The sequence below is a fragment of the Macrotis lagotis genome, chromosome 1 (assembly GCF_037893015.1).
Source record: "Macrotis lagotis isolate mMagLag1 chromosome 1, bilby.v1.9.chrom.fasta, whole genome shotgun sequence".
Classification (NCBI taxonomy): Eukaryota; Metazoa; Chordata; class Mammalia; order Peramelemorphia; family Peramelidae; genus Macrotis; species Macrotis lagotis.
The window spans coordinates 721839868-721858097 of record NC_133658.1 but is presented as its reverse complement, the minus strand read 5'-3'; the positions used below and the strand labels follow the sequence as shown (position 1 = coordinate 721858097).

At 35.9% G+C, this 18230-nt stretch overlaps 1 protein-coding gene across 2 annotated transcripts in view; it reads right to left on the bottom strand.

Moving 5' to 3' along the window:
* Positions 1-742: 742 nt before the first annotated feature.
* DCLK1 (doublecortin like kinase 1) overlaps positions 743-18230 on the bottom strand; it is a 398985-nt gene continuing 381497 nt past the window's right edge. For both annotated transcript variants that reach the window (XM_074216029.1, XM_074216030.1), the window contains exon 17: positions 743-930. In XM_074216029.1, the coding sequence (XP_074072130.1) occupies positions 766-930 (165 nt within the window). In that variant the 3' untranslated portion in view covers positions 743-765. The remainder of the gene's footprint in view (positions 931-18230) is intronic.

The window sequence follows — 18230 nt, the reverse complement described above, 5'->3', positions numbered from 1 at the left end:
GTCTACATTGGCACTAGCAGCAGATGATGTGGAAGCAGCATTTACAGGGGCAACAGCACACCATCATAAGTAGACTTGGGGTTGAGCACCACCTCTTTCCCCGACATGAACCCAGTTCCCTCCATTCTAGGAGCCAGACCCCATTGCAACCAATATTGATAGCTCTCGGCTATCAATAAAAATGAAAAGAAATTAACTTTTCTAAGAGGATTTTTTTGTTTCTTATACCCATCTATATTTAGTAAGCTGCCATTTATAAACCCACAAAGAGGAAGGAGCAAGATTACATTCTGGATGTCCAGCTGAGACACTGACTCTGCCACACCCTACCTATCCAGATCGGCAGCACATAAACATGTGAGTATAAGTCAAAAAGGCCTGAATAATTCCCTAACAAGGGCTTTCAATGTTAAAGAAACTGCACTCAGAGGGTTAACGTGTGCTATAATGACATACTGCAGATCCTAGCTTGGTTGATGAAAACATTCATTGCTTCTATCTTTAAAAGGAAAATAAAAAGTAATTGCAAAACAGACTTAACCCTTTGAGGATCCTATTAGCAGCAAGTTGCCATCTCAACAAAGAACATATGTCATTTCATTCATCATAAGGAAATGGGTTCAAAGTTGCCATAAGCACACCTTTTCTGTCATTCAAACATTTTAGTGCCAGATAGATCAGATGAAACTGTTTCACACAAGTTTGGAGAATTTAAGAGTCTCAAAGGGTTAAGCAAGGACTGTGATTTTTGTAAAAGGGTTTTTATTAAAAGGGTGAGTTAGGTGAGCGAACAGTCTCCGATGAACTTGGTGAATAGTCTTCCGATTCAGAGTTGAGTTCAGGGGGAGCTTGCTGTGCCCTATATCGGCTCCTCACATCCTGGTTGCGTCTTCGTCGGAAAACCTGCCTCTCCTTATCAAGAGCGGTGGTCTGGCAGGGGCATAAAATGAGAAAGAATAAAATTAGGCTGGGCGAAATTCAAAATGAATGCAAACCATCCTCCTTCTAGAGTTGTGTGAGAAATATGGGAGAATACACAGGCCTTGTGAACCTGTCCTTTTTCATTCAGCCTGGCTGATGAAGCAAGTCAGCCTGCTTCACAACTTATAAAAACACAGATCCTGGGGACTGAAGAAGCAGCCAGGGCATCATCAAGTGTGTGCAGCATGGATGGATGCCATATGCTTCACTTCTGGGGGACATTAGTTCCATACAGTCTGAGATTCAGATTTCAACTCAGCTACATACAGATTAACCTCTGCCCCAAATAGTCTAGCCTGAGAGTTACTGACAAACTCTAGCTGTAGGGCTGTCGGTGTGATGTGACCTAAGGTAGGCTGGTGGAGGGTATGTTCATCAACACTCTAGATGATCAAGATGAAAGGTGATGAAACCATCAGACATGGCGGCTGAGATATGAACTCCTCCTTCAGCTCTTTTTTACCACTGTGCTTCAACCTAAATGATCTGGCTTTTATTTTTTTTTTTCTTTTCTGTTTAGCTGTTGAGAAGGACCAGTGAATATGATTAGGATTTGTTTAATTTTAATGAGGCCAACTCTTGTTTTAAATAAAACCACACTGAAGTGGGACCACCCCCTCTGATTCCACCTACAAATTATATGATCGATTCTTTTTGGAAAGCCTCTGTCAAATTACATAGCTTTGAACATCCTGGCTTTCCCAGTCATCCTTCTCTTCCTTCTTGAACCTACTACTAAGTTAAAAGCTCATGTGTGTGATAATTGGCTCCAGCCCTGGAAGTGGCTATGACATCAGAATTGAAACCTTATGACTTCACAAGAGATTTAACAGGTGTGGGAAGGGGAGGCAGAGTCTCACAAAGAAAGCTTACACAGAGAGAGAGAGAAGAGCAAGTAAAAAGACCAAAGAAAAATATCAAATACACATAAAAGTTGAAAGTTTCCTCCCATGAAAATTCTTTTAAAAAGGATGTAGCCTAGAGGTTATTCTGCTTTCAGGAGATTATTTTTCCTCTACTGGGATATATGCCACCATTTTTCCTCTTGAAAATTTACTGTTAACTTCTTCAAAGAACAGAGATAAATTTATAGCCAGACTGTTTCTGAGAACAAAGTGAGGACTAAATCCCTCATACAACTGCAGAATAGCATTACAGCAATCTAAGATCTAAAATAGGGCAATCAAAGCCCCCAAATGAAGTAATAAAGAGAGAAGAGGAGACAGTGTGTAGAATAGTACAGCAAATGGATTAGTTGGACTGAATTGCTTCTTTTTTCCCTATTTAGGCTCTGTATAATATTGTTAGGAATCAATGAGGAAAATAAACTTTAACAAGTCATGTCTAGTTTCTAAATAACAGGCTAGAGTATTAACATGGTGATGTTTACCTTTGATTCCTTTGCTACATTTAGCTAGACCCTTCTACATATTTCCTGATCATATGCCTACTGACTTTATGATCATTTTTTTTATCATAAGACTAGATTCCTCACTTTTATTTAAAACATGGTCAAGATGAGCCCATGGCAAACTGAAAACCCATTGGTTGTATATATGAGTGTTCCCAAGAAATCACCGTCTATTTAGTCTGAATCACATAAGGATCATTCTGCAGTTAATCCCAAAGTCAGACACATTCTCCTCTTGGTAATTAAAATATTTCTACTTCAACCTTCTGGAGAAAGAAAGAAAAAATGCACTGCCATAAAAACTGAATACCGATCTTTTGCTTTAAAACAGAGTGGAATTAAAACATAAGTAGTTGGAAATGCCAAATGGAAAAGCAAAAATAGATTAAGTAAACAGGGGGAAGAAAGGGGAAGCATATGAGCTTTCAAACATCTTCATATACTTTTCTTAAAGTAACTGTCATGACCACTTTCCTGACATCACCATATACTCCCTGTATTTTCTATACTCTAAGAATTCTTTAATCTCTTTTCCTCTGTCCTATCCGGTTTTATCTATTGAAATAAATTCCTATTTCCCCCTCCCCCACATCATCCTGACACTGACTGCCAGATACTAGGGCTGGGTAATTGTTTAGCATTCCCCAATGTTAGAGCAATTAAATTTGCTTTAGGCAATGACCCTGATAGGTTTAAAGTTGAATTTCTCCTTGGATTATTCTTGTTTCTCCTCCATAATTCCCTTAATCCCATAAGGGGATTTTTCCTCTTAGTATTTGAAGAGTGATGCTTAACAGTGGACATGGATAACAGTCCCTTTACACTGAATTTTATCCATTTATTCCATTTCCCCATATTCCATCCTTTTAGCTTTTCTGAGACTTACAGTTCAGTTTCTAGGTTCTGTCTCTTTCTTTTTCAAGATTGTGTGATGATCCTATGTGATGGAAAATACAATCTGATTGTTGTCTTTTTAGTATCAGAGTTATACAGTTGCAAAGTCCCTTAAAGATTATTTGATCTAACCTCTTAATTTTAGAGTTAAGGGAGTGAGATCCAAAGAGGTTAATCAAATGATGTCAAACAGTTATAAATAGATTCACATGACTTCAAAACCCTCAAATTTAACAATATCTGTGTTGTATTATAGTTAAATGTTTTGTTTTGTTGAACATTTCTCAATTACATTTTAATTTGGTTCAGTTTTTTGAATTTTCAAATTAAGCTATTGATTTAAGATTACATAACTGGAAAGCAATAGAACCAAGGGTCTATCCTTCCTCATATTACTAATTCTATCAACATCTCTCACATCTGTCCTCTTCTCATCCCTCATACTACCACCAGTCTATTGGAAACACCCATATTCTCCTCCTGCTTTTCCAGTTAACTCCTAAATCTAGTGATCTTGACTCTTGCAGTTCTTTGAACTAGACACGCCATTTCCTGACTGTTTAAATTGATTGTTCCTCATGTTGGAACCCTCTCATTCCTTATCTCTGCCTCCTAGCTTCCCCCTCTTTTTCAAGTTTCATCTAAATTCTTACTTTCTGCAAGAAGTCTTTCTCAGTTCTCCCTCTGATAATTTCCCCTACTTATCTTGTATATATCTTGTTTGTACATAATTTGCCCCTTAGAGGGGAATTATAATTATTAAAATATAATGTTTTTCAAGAGCCCAGTTTAAGAATTCCTGCTCTAGGGGTGGCTAGGTGGTGCAGTGGATAGAGCACCGGCCCTGGAGTCAGGAGTACCTGAGTTCAAATCCAGCCTCAGATACCTAATAGTTACCTAGCTGTGTGGCCTCGGGCAAGCCACTTAACCTCATTTGCCTTGCAAAAAACATAACAAAAAAACAAGAATTCCTGCTGTAGTCAAACCAATTATCCTTTGTCTATGCCCCACATTCCCCTGTTTCCCCATGTCTATTCTAGTTATCTGGGTTCCCCATGGAATAGTATTATAAGCTGCTTGAAGGCAGGGATTTTTATCTTGTAGGGCCTTACATACAGATGGTAAGGATAGGGACTAGACATGAAATCACAGATGCAGGGTACTCTGCAATAAGGAAACTCCTTCAACTAACATCAGGTTGGCACCTTCTTTGAAGTCTTAGAGGGAGTCTCCTGGAGCACTTAGCAGTTAAGTGACTTGCCCATTCACTGAACAGACAGTACCCATCAGAGGCAAGAGCGGAAGACAGTTCTCCTGGTCTTGAGGCCAGCTTGCTATCAACTACACATACAACTCCTCAGTATTACCTCTAGTTCTACTAAGTCTTTATCACATTTGTTGACCTGAATTTAAAACCTAACTCAAATCAATAAATTCTTCCCTGGCCCCAAACTAATATTTCCTTCTCATCTTATATCACACAAAGGTAAGCAAAGGAATAAGCATTTATATCTAATCTAGCTCATTCCAGGCACTGTGTTAAGTACTTTACAAATATTATCTCAAATGAGACTATGAAGTAGGTGCTGATTATTCTCATGTATAGTTGAGGAAACTAAGGCAAAGAGAGGCTAAATGACTTGTCCAGGGTCATAGACAGCTAGTAAGAGTCTGAGGCCAGATTTGAACTCAGATTCTCCTTACTCTAGCCACTGTACGCCTAGCTGTCCCTATATGTTCTAACTTGTATTATATTAATCTATGTGCAAGTCTTTTCATAACTGTAAAGTCCTCAACAGTAGGGACCATGTTCTAGATAACTTAGTTCCTTACTCATAATAGATTATTCATGAATATTTGTTGAAATGTTGAGTCATGTCACATTCATCATAAAGTAGTAGGTGCATAAGTACAGAGTAGCTGCTTAATAAAAAAACTATTATTAACAATGATTATTCAATTTTTCAACGAATTTTCAATGAATAATGAACAAAGGAGAACTTGAGTTTTAGATTTTGTCACATTCAGTCTTGAAAGTTACTTTAAGTCTTGACATGACTACAAAACCAGGGCACAATCATAAATCAGAATCAGGTTATGTTTTTCTGCTCACTCGATAGACCCAAGAAGTTGGTTGGTTACACATTTAAGATTTCAACTACACAAACAATAAAAAAGCTTTTAAAATATATAATGCATTCATTTTTTAAAGCATTTGATCACATAGAAAATAGAAGGAAATGAAGAACATAGTAGCTCATGCCCTGACAAAATGAATCCCTAAAAAAGTACTATAATGACAAATTTAACTGAACTTACTTGAAGGCATTTTCCCAGAAATCCATTAAGCTTTAACTACACTTGGCATAGTCAATGATAGAGACAACAACATTTAAATTCTGGATCTCCTAGCAAAAAATATCTAAGGCACACATACATCCCCCCCCCCCCAGCTTCTCTTCTCCCTCTCCCCCATTTTTCTGATTTGACCAATATAGAACTGGAGTAGATAGATGCTATTTATGTGTGCCTGCAGAATTTTTGTTTGATATAAGTTTGATATTCATTAATATTTTATACTGCTTAATAAAATTACAATTTTTCAGTTTCTTAGTGAAACTGAGTAATTCATGAATACTTAAAGTCTAGCTGTAGCCTCTGTTAAGTAGTTGGATGGACAGCCTATATATATATATATATGAATCCAGAATCAATTAGGAGAAAGAGGAGTGGGCAGCTATTGCATTTGGGAAAAGATACAATGCTTTGATTAAATCAAAGAATCATAGAGCTATAAGACACATTAGAGGTCTTCTAGTTTTCTCATCTTACATTTGAAAACCAGACTCACAAATGTTTAGTGACTTGCTACCAGGTAGAAGACAATTGAAGCAAGATTCAAACTTGTGTCATCTGATTCCAAATTTAACACTCCTTATTCAATCTATTAGGTTTTGTAAAATATAGTAAATAGTAAATATACTTTATACTTTTATCTATATACTATTCTATTTACATCTGACAATAAATCACAGCTTGTCCCTGAAACAAAATTACATTTTTTAAAACAGCAAGAGTCTTAAGGGAAAGTCAGTAAGTCATACATTATCATAATTTTTAAGAGGTCAAAAGTGAGATTCACTCAAATAACAATGTATAGATACACAGTGGATATGAATACCACAGATTATTATAAATGATGAATTGTAGATACAAAAATGACCCTAAGGTCCATGAAACAGGAGATTTATGACCAAAGAAGAAGGTAGGAAGAATAAGAACATAAAGCCAGTTATTTTAAAATACTGGGTGGATTCACCAACTTTTGTGGATTTGTTAGAGAAATGAAGATGTACTTGAAAATAATTCAAAAGTTTTTCATCACACTGATTATATAACCAAGAGATTTGTAAAAAATTAATTACTATAATGTAATGGCTGATGGCTGCTATTGTTACAATGAAATTTATATCAGATTCATTAGTTATTAAAAAAGTCTTGCATTTTATGAAGAACATAATTGTGTATACAGTAGGTAGATTCTGAAGTGGAAAGAACCTTAGAAGAAATCTAATCCCTTTTCCCTATTCTACAGATAAAAAATTCAAGGTACAGAGAAAGTAATTGGCTTGGCAAGGTCACATGGACTCACAGCCTCATACATTCTCATAATAACCTTGTGAAGAAGGTAGAGGGAAACTACTATATTATGATTTGAATATTACAGGCAAGAAAATTGAGATCCAGAGATGTTAAGGGATTTTCTTCAAGTTATGACTAGTTAATATTAAGTGAGACTTAACTCTTAGATTTCCTTCCTCCCTCATTGGTTTACTGACTATACTGTTCTCTATCTGCTGAAATCCTTTCTATTCTTCAATATTCTTCTCATATACCTCCTCCATGAAGGCTTCATTGATTCTTCTTTCTTCACCCCTTCCTCAAAATGGTTGTTATTGATTTTTTTCTTCATGCCATCTTATAGTACTTTTAGCTTCTGATACTATTTGTTTGGAGAGAGAATTTTTGTGGGAATAATGAATTCATGAAGCAGAGGAGTTATTTTAATATGTACTGCATATTTCAATTGAATTGGAACCAATGAACATAGTTTCCATAATTCTAACTTCAAATAGTACAATTCAAATGCATGCAACCACTTCATGGGATTCATTATTTTTACCAGTTGGGACCTACCTTAATACAATTTCCTCAATATCTAATTTGTATAATAGTTATTTGTGTATTTCATCTCCACCTTGTAGTAGGCTATAAACTTTTGAGGTCAGAAAACCATCTTTGTGTTTCTCTCAGAATTTAGCAAAGCAAATCAGATTTTAAGGATCTCTGATTCTGTTGGCTTGCAGAAGTGAATTACAATCCTCGGAGCTACTATACATTGGCTATGTATGCTAGGGAAAAATCACCACTCTCTCGCCAATAAAATGATGACTTTCTTCAAATTGAGCTAATTTGATCCCTGGATAACAACATGGATCTATTCTGGGATTTGACCTTGAATCCTTTCAGGATGGGTAAATATTGTTAGGAGTCTGCACTTCTGTGGTATAGCTTTTGAGAATCTAGTGTAACCTCTGTACCATGATGAGGTACTGGGGGACTTTATTGGACCTGTAAAAATAAAAGTTTGCTTAATGAATGGGCTACTGAGAAACTACAGAGTGACTTATCCTATGGTAATCAACATTTAACTTTTTAGTGTTTATAGGCCTTGAGTGTACTATATTAACTACTCTGGAATCTTACAATATTTACTTTTGTCACCATATTTGGAAATCTTATTCACACACAATACAATCTATATGTACTGTATAAAATATACCTAGTACATCTATATGCCTTAAAAGACACCTAAGAGAGAGGGGGGGAAAGAAGCAGTTGTTTAATACACAGAGGATGGATCTTGGAAAACCTGAGTTTAAAAATCCAGTTTCTGATGTATACTAGCTATGTGACTCTGGGCAAATCACTTAATGTCTCAATGCCACCCAGGCAATTCTCTAACAGACTAAGTAATAGAGGAACTGGCTCTCTCTAGGTCTAATTTCCCCTCTTCTGCCTAAGTGAGGAAAGTATTTGAGCATGAGTAAAATACAAGATAGAATAGATTTTAAATTAGCAAACATTTCTCTAACACCTGACATTTTTAACTTGATTCCTTAAAAAAAAAAGACCAAGTCAGGAGAAGATTACTATACTTTACTCTGCCACTAATTAACTTTGTGGTCTTAGCAAGTCACTTAAACCTTTCTAGGTCTCAATTTCCTCCTTTGTAAAAAAGGGATGATTGGATCAAAAGATTTCAAAGGTTATTTTTTGCTGCAAAATTATAATAATTATTAACATCATTACATATTTACTATGTACCTTGTATAGTATTTTGCATTTTAGCAAAAATCATAATTCTCACCTTTCAGACCACAACATTTCTGCTCTGAGATATATGCTAGATCTGCAGTGGGAAGAATCTACTTTTAGTTATGAGGCAATGCTTTCTGTCATGCCAGTAATTATTGGATTTAAGTAACTGCATTTTTCAGAAGCAAATAGTGAGTTTTTTCTTTTTTTTGCTTCTTAATTTATTGCTAGCCATCAAAAAAAATCTTCATTTCATTAATAAAAGAACATTATTGTACATTTTGCTTTTTAGCCCATCCATTATTCATACAACCTAGGAGACTGAGCTGTAGATGCAGATGTTCATGCATTAATATAAGAAACCCTTTCCTTCATCCCTAGTGTCTGTCTCTCTCTCTCTCTCTCTCTCTCTGTAGGGACATGGTTGCAATTTATTTGCCATTTTGGAAATGGCTTGCTTGCTAGCAAAGTTAAATTGGCAAATCTATCCAAATTTCTATCCTCTTCATTTTCAACTTGGCTTACTATAATACTTAAAATTTTATATGTAAATATAACTATATATTATATATGTATATGTACATAAATATACCCATATATAAAAGAAAATACCCAAATCCTAGCTTCCTCTTCTTCCTCCTAACCCTCTCAAACTTTTTAGGGATGACAAAGCATATCTATGTAAATGAAAGAGACTTTTTCCAATCATAAAGATGATCAGTAATGCAGTTAAGCAGAGAGGTTTTACAAAATGAAATCGAGCAAACTTCTAACCTGGTTTTTAGACACAGGATTATTATTTTTTTTTTATAGTTTCAAGAGTGGTAATACTATTTAAGAAGCAATTTTGGGATTATAGATTTATCTTGCTTCTCAATGTGTTTTTAAAACTGACTTTCAGTCACAGCCCTTCTTCACTCAGTCTCAAATGAGCAAAAACATGTGATCATTTTGTGACATACATAAATTGGACAATGAAAATGACAGTCATTGATCTTCATTAGTGATAGCTGGAGGGTTCTGAGCCCATTTTCAGAAAAGTTACATATTTGTTCATTGCAGAACATCCAGAAGTATAGTAAAAACTAAATTGGAATTTTCATTTTGTTCCTACCTTATTATTCATGATAAAAACCCAAAAAGAACCACATGTACCTTTCTTTAAAACAAAAACCTCATAAATTTGAATTTAAAGGATTTAATGTCTATTACAGCAGGATTATTAGTTTTATAAAAGCAAGTAAACTAAAACTTATAGTGATTTCTAAAAGTTGACAGCTTATCAAAATTCAATTTATACTCATAACTGCTCAGGAATGCATCTATGGCTAAAGGTGGCATAAACTGCAAAGTAATATGGACTTTAGGGTCAGAGGACCTGGGTTGGAATTCTACACAACTTTATTTCCTGTGACCATGAGAATGTCAATTCACTTCTCTGGGCCCATTTGTATTCTGCAAAATATAGATGTTTGAACTGTATGACTTCAAGAAGGCACTTCCAACTTTCAATTTAATAATAACAGTAATAATAATAATAATAATAATAATAATAATAGTAGTAGCTAATATTTGCATAATACTTTAAGATTTGTGTCCCTGGGCAAACCACTGCTTGCCTCAGTTTCTTCATCTATAAAATGAGCTGGAGAAGGAAATAGTAAGCCACTCCAGTATCTCATCTAAGAAAAGTCAGATGCAACTGAAAAAGGATCAAATAGCAAAAGATTTATAAAACACTACACAAGCTGCTGGTGTGGTATTCAGAGCACTGGACTGAGAGTCAGAAAGAATAAAGTTCAGTTTTATCCTTTGACACTTAACTAGTTGCATGACCTTGAGCAAGTCATTTAACCTCTATTTGCCTTAGTTTCCTCATCTGGAAAATGGGGATAATAATAGCACCATCTCACAGAGTTGTGAGGATGAAATGAAATGATTAAATTATAAAGTGTACATAATGCACACTATATAATATTAGTTATTTTTTATTATTTATTGTTATCTCATTTATTGTTATCTCATCTCAAAACAGTGTCTCTAACTTACAGATGATGACACTGATGCTGAGAAAGTTTTCCGTGACTGGTCCACAGTCATACAACTGATAATGTCTGAGACAGGATTTATACTTGGGTTTTCTTGACTCTCAGTCCAATATTATACAAAATGGAGAGTGAGATAGTTTCTTTCTGTATAGATGCCCTTGGAAGACCACCAATATAACATTTCAGAAGCAGGCTTTTTGAACAACAGTATATTTTCAAGTATATTTATAAGTTCAGTTATTTGAAGTGAGACTTTGATGCCATAAATTCTTAGTAAAACTAACATAGAAAATATATTACATATTCCCTGAGGATATAATGCATTATTTTTAATGACCAATGCCAAAATTTTGGGAGAGAGGATTTTTATAATGGCATTCTTATAGATGGTATGGAATAGATTAATTCCAAATTTTCAAAACTTAGACATTTCACTCAGAAAAATTTTAGTTCCTACAAAATTTCTCTTCTGAGAAGTACTGGACTGTGTAGCTAATCTACTTCATTCCCCAGAAGAAATCCAATAATTAGAACTGAATTTTACATATAATGCTTTTTAGAAAAGCCTTGCTTAAGTTTGTTAAAGTGTTATATTATATATATATATATATATATATATATATATATATATATGTGTGTGTGTGTGTGTGTGTATATATATATATATGTATAATATCCTTTGAGATGAACACTAATTCTATGGAGTAGGTATTTAGGTATTTCAGGTATTGATATTAACCTCATGTTACAGCTAAGAACACTGAGCCTTAGAGAAGCTAAGTGACTTGCTCATATAGTCCCTATGTAAGGTAGAATTTGAATACAAGTCTTTCTGGCTCCAATCCCACTGCTCTACTCATTAGACCATGTTGCCTTTAAATAAATATTTACTAAGCTTTTATTCTTTAAAGAACTTTGAGCTAGCCTTGGGGGTCCTTACCCTCATGGAGTTTATATTTAATATGCTATGACACAAATTATAAGTGCATAAGAGAAGTACCATGTGGTACCTATGCAAGGTGTGATTAAGGAAAGATAATTTCTAACTCAGGGAGGAAGAATGAGAAGGAAGGCATGGGTTTTGTAACTTGAAGAAAGGGTAAGATCACAATAATAGTTGGAGTTGGTATAGGCTTTCCAGGCATTGAGAATAACATACACAAAATCTCTGGGAACCATAAGATCAGAATGGCAATGAAGGAAAGGGATTGGTCTTTGTTGGATCATAGAATTCAAGGTTGGGAGATGTATAAAATAATGCTGGAAAGGAAGGGCTTGAATCCCAGGCACAGGAATTAGGGAGGCAAGAAGGGGGGGTCATTGAAGGAATAGCATTTCAGGAGTGACATTACTAAATCAGTGGACAATGAAGAGCTTCTTTAATATTAAGGCTATATTAGGAGAGGAACTAGAGATGGGGAAAACAAATTAGTATGCTCCCAAAGTAATCCTTATGAGTTACAATGAATGTCTGGGCTCAGTGGCACTAAAAAGGGGGTGATAAACATGAGAACTTATGTAGATAAAATCACTAGGATGAACAATTGATTGGACTTGGGTGGTAAGAGAGGAGAGAGCATTAAAGGGTCAAGTGCCAGAATTGAGTAAAATAGTGGTTCTTTTGACATAAATAGGGAAGCCAGAATGGAGAATAGGTTTTTTTTGAGAAATATGATTTTGGTTCTGGACATATTAAATTAAATAAAATATTCAGGTAGAGAAATCTAATAGTAAGTTGGCAATGTGAATCCATAATGTAGAGAAGGAGGTCAGGGCTAATGATGGAGATTTGAGAGGTACTTCATTAGAGTTGAAAGTTAAAATTGTGGAAGGAGATAAAATTTTAAGGAAAAGAGTTTCAAATAAGAAGTACAGAATTTGGGGGATCATCATATTAAGAGGTGAAGAAAAGGAAGAGGAGTCAATGAAGAAGACAAGGAAGGATGGGGCGGCTAGGTCGCATAGTAGATAAAGCACTGGCCTTGGAGTCAGGAGTACCTGGGTTCAAATCCAGTCTCAGACACTTAATAATTACCTAGCTGTGTGGCCTTGGGCAAGCCATTTAACCCCATTTGCCTTGCAAAAAAAAACCTTAAAAAAAAAGACAAGGAAGGAGTGATTAAAGAGTAAGAAGCATCAGAAGAGAGTACAAAGAAGGGGACAATCAACCATGTCAAAAAATACAGTAAAGTTAAGGAGGACAAGGAAAGGGAAAAGGTCACTGAATTTTATATTAAAGAGGTCATTGGTGACCTTTGAAGGAAGAATTTCATTAAAGTAACAGAAGCAGAAATCATAACACAAAGATTTTAAGATTGAATGAGTGGTGAGGAAGTATAATTATTGGATAAGAACTTTTTAAAAAATGTGTTGGTAAAACGGAAAAGGACAAAAATGTAATTCCCTATCTGATCATAATCATCTTGCCATATGCCTTACCCCTCCTAAACTTATTCAATTTCTTTATTCCTCAGTAATCTTCACATTTTCCCCCACTCCATTCTCAACCCAATAGTCATTTCAACTCTATACTGTTCTCTGCTCTCCAATCCCTTATTCCCTTGTTTTTTCACCACTTATCTCTTGCCAAATCTTAGTTCAGTATTGCTTCCACCATCCTTTCTTGCTCTCACTCACTAACTGCTGAATGCAAGTACAGTTAAGTCTCACAATCACACAGAATAGGAACATTAGAAATTGATGTGATCCAACCCTAGCTGGCCTCTCACTACATCAAGGTAGTCTTTTATTCCTCTCTAATTGATTCCCTAGCTTGATATCCACAGAAGCTCTTTCAAATCTTCCCCCCCCCCCCCCCTTTCAGAGTTCCCTAACCCAACCTTGCTTTCAGCTGAGGACTGTACTTTTGCTGAAAAAAAAAATTGAAGTTCCCTTTTCTCCCATTTTCTTCTTTTTAAAACCCTTCAAAACTATCTCCTACCCTCTCTTTGTTTCCCCTAGGCTTTGCTAAAGAGGCAGTCATTTTCCTTGCTGAGCCAACCTCTCTTTACTTGATTTTATCTATCTTTTCTTGTCTTTTCCCAGCTAATTGCATCCCTGATCATTGCTTTTTCTCTCTTTCAAAGTTTCAACTTCTCTATCTATTGGTTTTTTTCTTACTCCCTTCAAATAGGGCTAAATCTCTCCCATTCTTAAAAAAAAACTTTATTAAACTTATATCATTTCCTCTATCATTCTATATAATTCTTCTCTTTCTTAGTTATATTTCTTAGAAAAATTTGTTTTATACTCATTGTTTCCACTTCCTCACTCATTTCTCAACCCTTTTGCAATATGGCTTCTGACATCATCACTCCAATGAAATTGCTTCAAAGTTATCAGCCTGGCCCTCATTATCAAATTTGATGGTCTTTTTCCAGCACCCATCATTCCAGGGATCTATTCAATATATTTGACACTATTCTCTGGAATTTCACAACACTGTTCTTTCCTAATTTGCCATTTACTTGTCTGACCACTTCTTTACAGTCTCTTTTACTGACTCCTCATTCATGTCATGTTTCCTAAGTGTGGTTATTCCCTAAAGTTCTGCTCTTTATCCCCCTCTTTTGGTAACCTCATCCACAGCCTTAAGTTTAACAATAATCTTTATACTGATAACTCCCAGATCTAAATATCTAGACCCATTCTTTCTTCTGACCTTCAGTTTTACAGGAGCAACTGCATATTGGACATTTCCTCCCAAATGTCCCAGGTATCTTAACTCAATGTGTCCAAAACCCAATTTATTAATATCCCCCTCCCCAAATCCTCTCCTATTCTACACTTTTATTTTTGCTGAATATATCATTTTTCTAGTCTCTTGAGTTTGTAATTGTGGTATTTTCCTAGACTCCTTACTCTCCTGACCCTCTCTTATACAATTGTTTGTCAAATCTTGCTGTTTCTACCTTCACAATATCTCACCATCCTGCTCTTTTCACTTATATAGTGACCATCTTTGTTAAGATGGTTATCACCTCTCATTTGGATTATTGAAATAGTTTTCTAATTGGTTTTCTTGCCTTAAATCCCTCCCCAATCCTGTCCACACTAAACCCTATAGCTAATTTTCCTTAAGCACAGATCTGATCTTGTTATTTCCTTATTCCATCAAGGCCAATGGCTTCTTATTGCCTCTAGGATAAAACAAACCCTCTTGTAATCTCTACCCCATTGGCCATTTCACATGCCTAGAGTTCAACCCCTCTTTAATTTATTCATTTTATATTTATGTTGTTGACACTTAAAAGTGGATTGTTTCACTCCTTGTACTTATATCCCTTGCATCCTTTAAAATGCTTTGCACATAGTGGGTACTTTAATAAATACTTGTTAATTGTTTGAGTAGGGTTTAAAGGATTAGAAGAATATAGAAAGGTTTCTTCATTTTAATAAAGCATGTTTGCTGACAGATGAGTACAGTGATTCTTGAGAGAAGGAAGTATTTATGGAGTTAGTTTGTGGAGGAGGTGTTAGGGGATACAATTTAGCTTTGGCAAGGAATAAGAACATCTCTTCCAATGAGGTAGGAGGGAAGGAGGAACAAATGGGTAAAAACATTGAGAAGTTTTAATCAGTGCAGCTGGGAAAGCTTAAACAGAAAGGTCTTGATCTCAGTAAAGGGGGATATGAAATCACTTGATGTGAATGTCCAAGGAGGAGGCAGGATGGGAGATTTGGAATAATGGGTGTGAAGAATAAGATAGGACAGCTATATGGTGTAGCTAATAGAATACTGGACTCCTGACTGTCACTTACTAGCTATGTCATTGTGCAAGTTATGTAACTTTTCAGTCTCAGTTTCCTCTCTGTAAAATAAAAAATAATAACAATGCTTTACTGGGGCAGCTAGGTGGCACAGTGGATAAAGCACCGGCCCTGGAGTCAGGAGTACCTGGGTTCAAATCCTGTCTCAGACACTTAATAATCACCTAGCTGTGTGGCCTTGGGCAAGCCACTTAACCCTATTTGCCTTGCAAAAAAACCCTAAAAACCCAATGCTTTACCCTGCAAGGTTGTGAAATTCAAATGAGATAATCTATGTAAAATGTGTTGGAACTCTTCAAACACTATATAAATGCTAGCAATTATTATTATTAAATATATCATTGATTATAATTTTATTTAGCAAATATATAAACATATTTATAAATTTTAAAGTATATTATAAGTATTTTATAAAAATAGCACTAAATAGGGTTGCTGAGAGGCAGCAAGGGTCTAGCTGAGGCTCCGCCGCATCAAATTAGAAATTGAAATCAGTGTGATTACATAACTTTCTTTCTTTCTTTTTTTTTTAGTATTTTGCAAGGCAAATGGGGTTAAGTGGCTTGCCCAAGGCCACACAGCTAGGTGATTATTAAGTGTCTGAGACCCGATTTGAACCCAGGTACTCCTGACTCCAGGGCTGGTGCTTTATCCAGTGTGCCACCTAGCCGCCCCTGATTACATAACTTTCTCTAGCAAGATTCAATAGCTTAAAGTGGATATGGTCTGGTAATAAGATGGTAGAGATAACCTGCCATTAATAATGGCAGGAAGACAAGAGGGCAAGTCATTCTAGACTGGTGACTATTGGATTGTTGAAGTAGTTGATAATGAGATTAAAAACTAATAGGGAGGCAAGTGAAAACCAGAATGGGAAAAATAGACTGGGTTAACTGGTAGGAACTATGAAAGCAGTGGTTTACTATGAGAGAGAAAAATGGGAATATGAGTGAAGAAGTGGGAGAGTAGAAGGGGGCCAACCATGGATTGTAGATAATGACTTAGAATCAAAGAGGGTGAGTGATTATGAGAGTAAGCATAGTGAGAATGGACACTAACATAAATTTTGACATTCTATAGGATGATAGGGAATGAGACAGGGAAGGGATGGTGTAGGGAGAAAATATTATTCATTCGCTCAAGTCATTGAAGAAAGGGAGATATTAACCAGAGGCTGGCAAATAATGACAGTAAAGAAGGGGAGAGGGTGCATTAATTGCATGAATTTTGAAGGAGGAGAGTCTATTTAGGGGGAAATGGTGTGAATGTGCCTGAAGGGAATTAGAAGTATGTCAACCCTTCCTCCTGCCTGTAAGTCTTGTAAAATGGAACAAGGAGTAACCTGCCCTGAAGAGTTGGAAGGGATGTAGCACCCCTCCAGGGGAAATCTAGATTTCACATAAAAGGAGGAGGCAAAAATTTCTGTAATGAAATGACAGTATTCTAATTTCTATGGACATGTTCTCTGGCATTTGCTACTATCATTTCATAATGATAACATGATGAGTTTTTCCCTACAAGAACATTATGATATAGGCTCTATTGTGCCAGTAGACAAGCTATTTCTGTGGGTGTTAAAAATGTAAAAAAGCACCCCCTAAAAAAACCCTACATTTTTCCTTTTAAATCTGAGATAAGGCAAAGCTTGATCCACAGCTGAAAATCACAAATGATTCTAGGCAATTTCAAATCAATAATAGATGATGAAGAATCTCAAAGAAGAACACAGTATTTTTACATACATAGTACTTACGCCCAAAGGATTAAGATCTGGACTCCCATGGCAACTGATTGGCCCTAGCAACACACAATTTAAAGAAAAGACATCTTCAAATTACTGGGATTCCTATAAAAGATGGGCTCTCAGAAAATAGAGAGTAACCTGTTTGATTTGTTAAAATGCAATGCAGATGTCTCATCATTCCAGCATTTCTTTTATTGAACATTCAAGGCTATGTAAGTTGCAATAAGCGGTGCTTCTGACCCCTTTAGGCATTTCAGTCCAATAACTTGCTCTTCAGTGTCAAGGCACAGCTGCAAAACCAAACATTTTTCCCTGTCTTGAGACTTTGTCTGAGCCATAATTTGGTGGCTTTGAAAGTTAATGCTTCCTTAGAAAGCAGTGGCCCCCACCAGTCTTTGCTACTCTCTGTTTTCCAGGGAGCCAAGATTAAAGCTCCAAGCTTCCTGTTACAGATTAAGTCCCAGGGGAGGAAGAATGGGAAATGCCCCTGCTCATGCAGTGGCATCTGTCTTTCCAGCAGTGCCCTGACATTCAGCAGGGAGCTCCTTTCCTAAAAACTAAAGAAGTCCAAAGCAAATAGTTCATTGCAACTTTGTGATTTGGGATTGGATGTCCAATAGCTGGCAATGAAGCTGGCTGTAGATCTGTTCTTTTGTAAAGCTGCAAAGTCACGCTGCTTTACGAGAACCACTCTTTAAAAGTTGCACAGGGTAAGATAGATTTTTTTCTTGACCCCATCCATATCTTTTAACAATAGAGCATGACAACATTTAATAGCCTCACAAAAAAGACACACTACTGCTCTAGCCCAGCCTCATTAATTGTAATTTTACTCTAATCCACTAATATCAGACATACAATTTACTGAAGATATGTTTGGGAATTGAGCTAGCATCATTGTTTTGATAATATTTAGTAGTTCTGTCTGCATCTTATTTTTGTATTTGCTTTACTTAATTGGGTTACTGGATTCTGGTGTTTGTGCTGTTCTGCATGCTGAAGA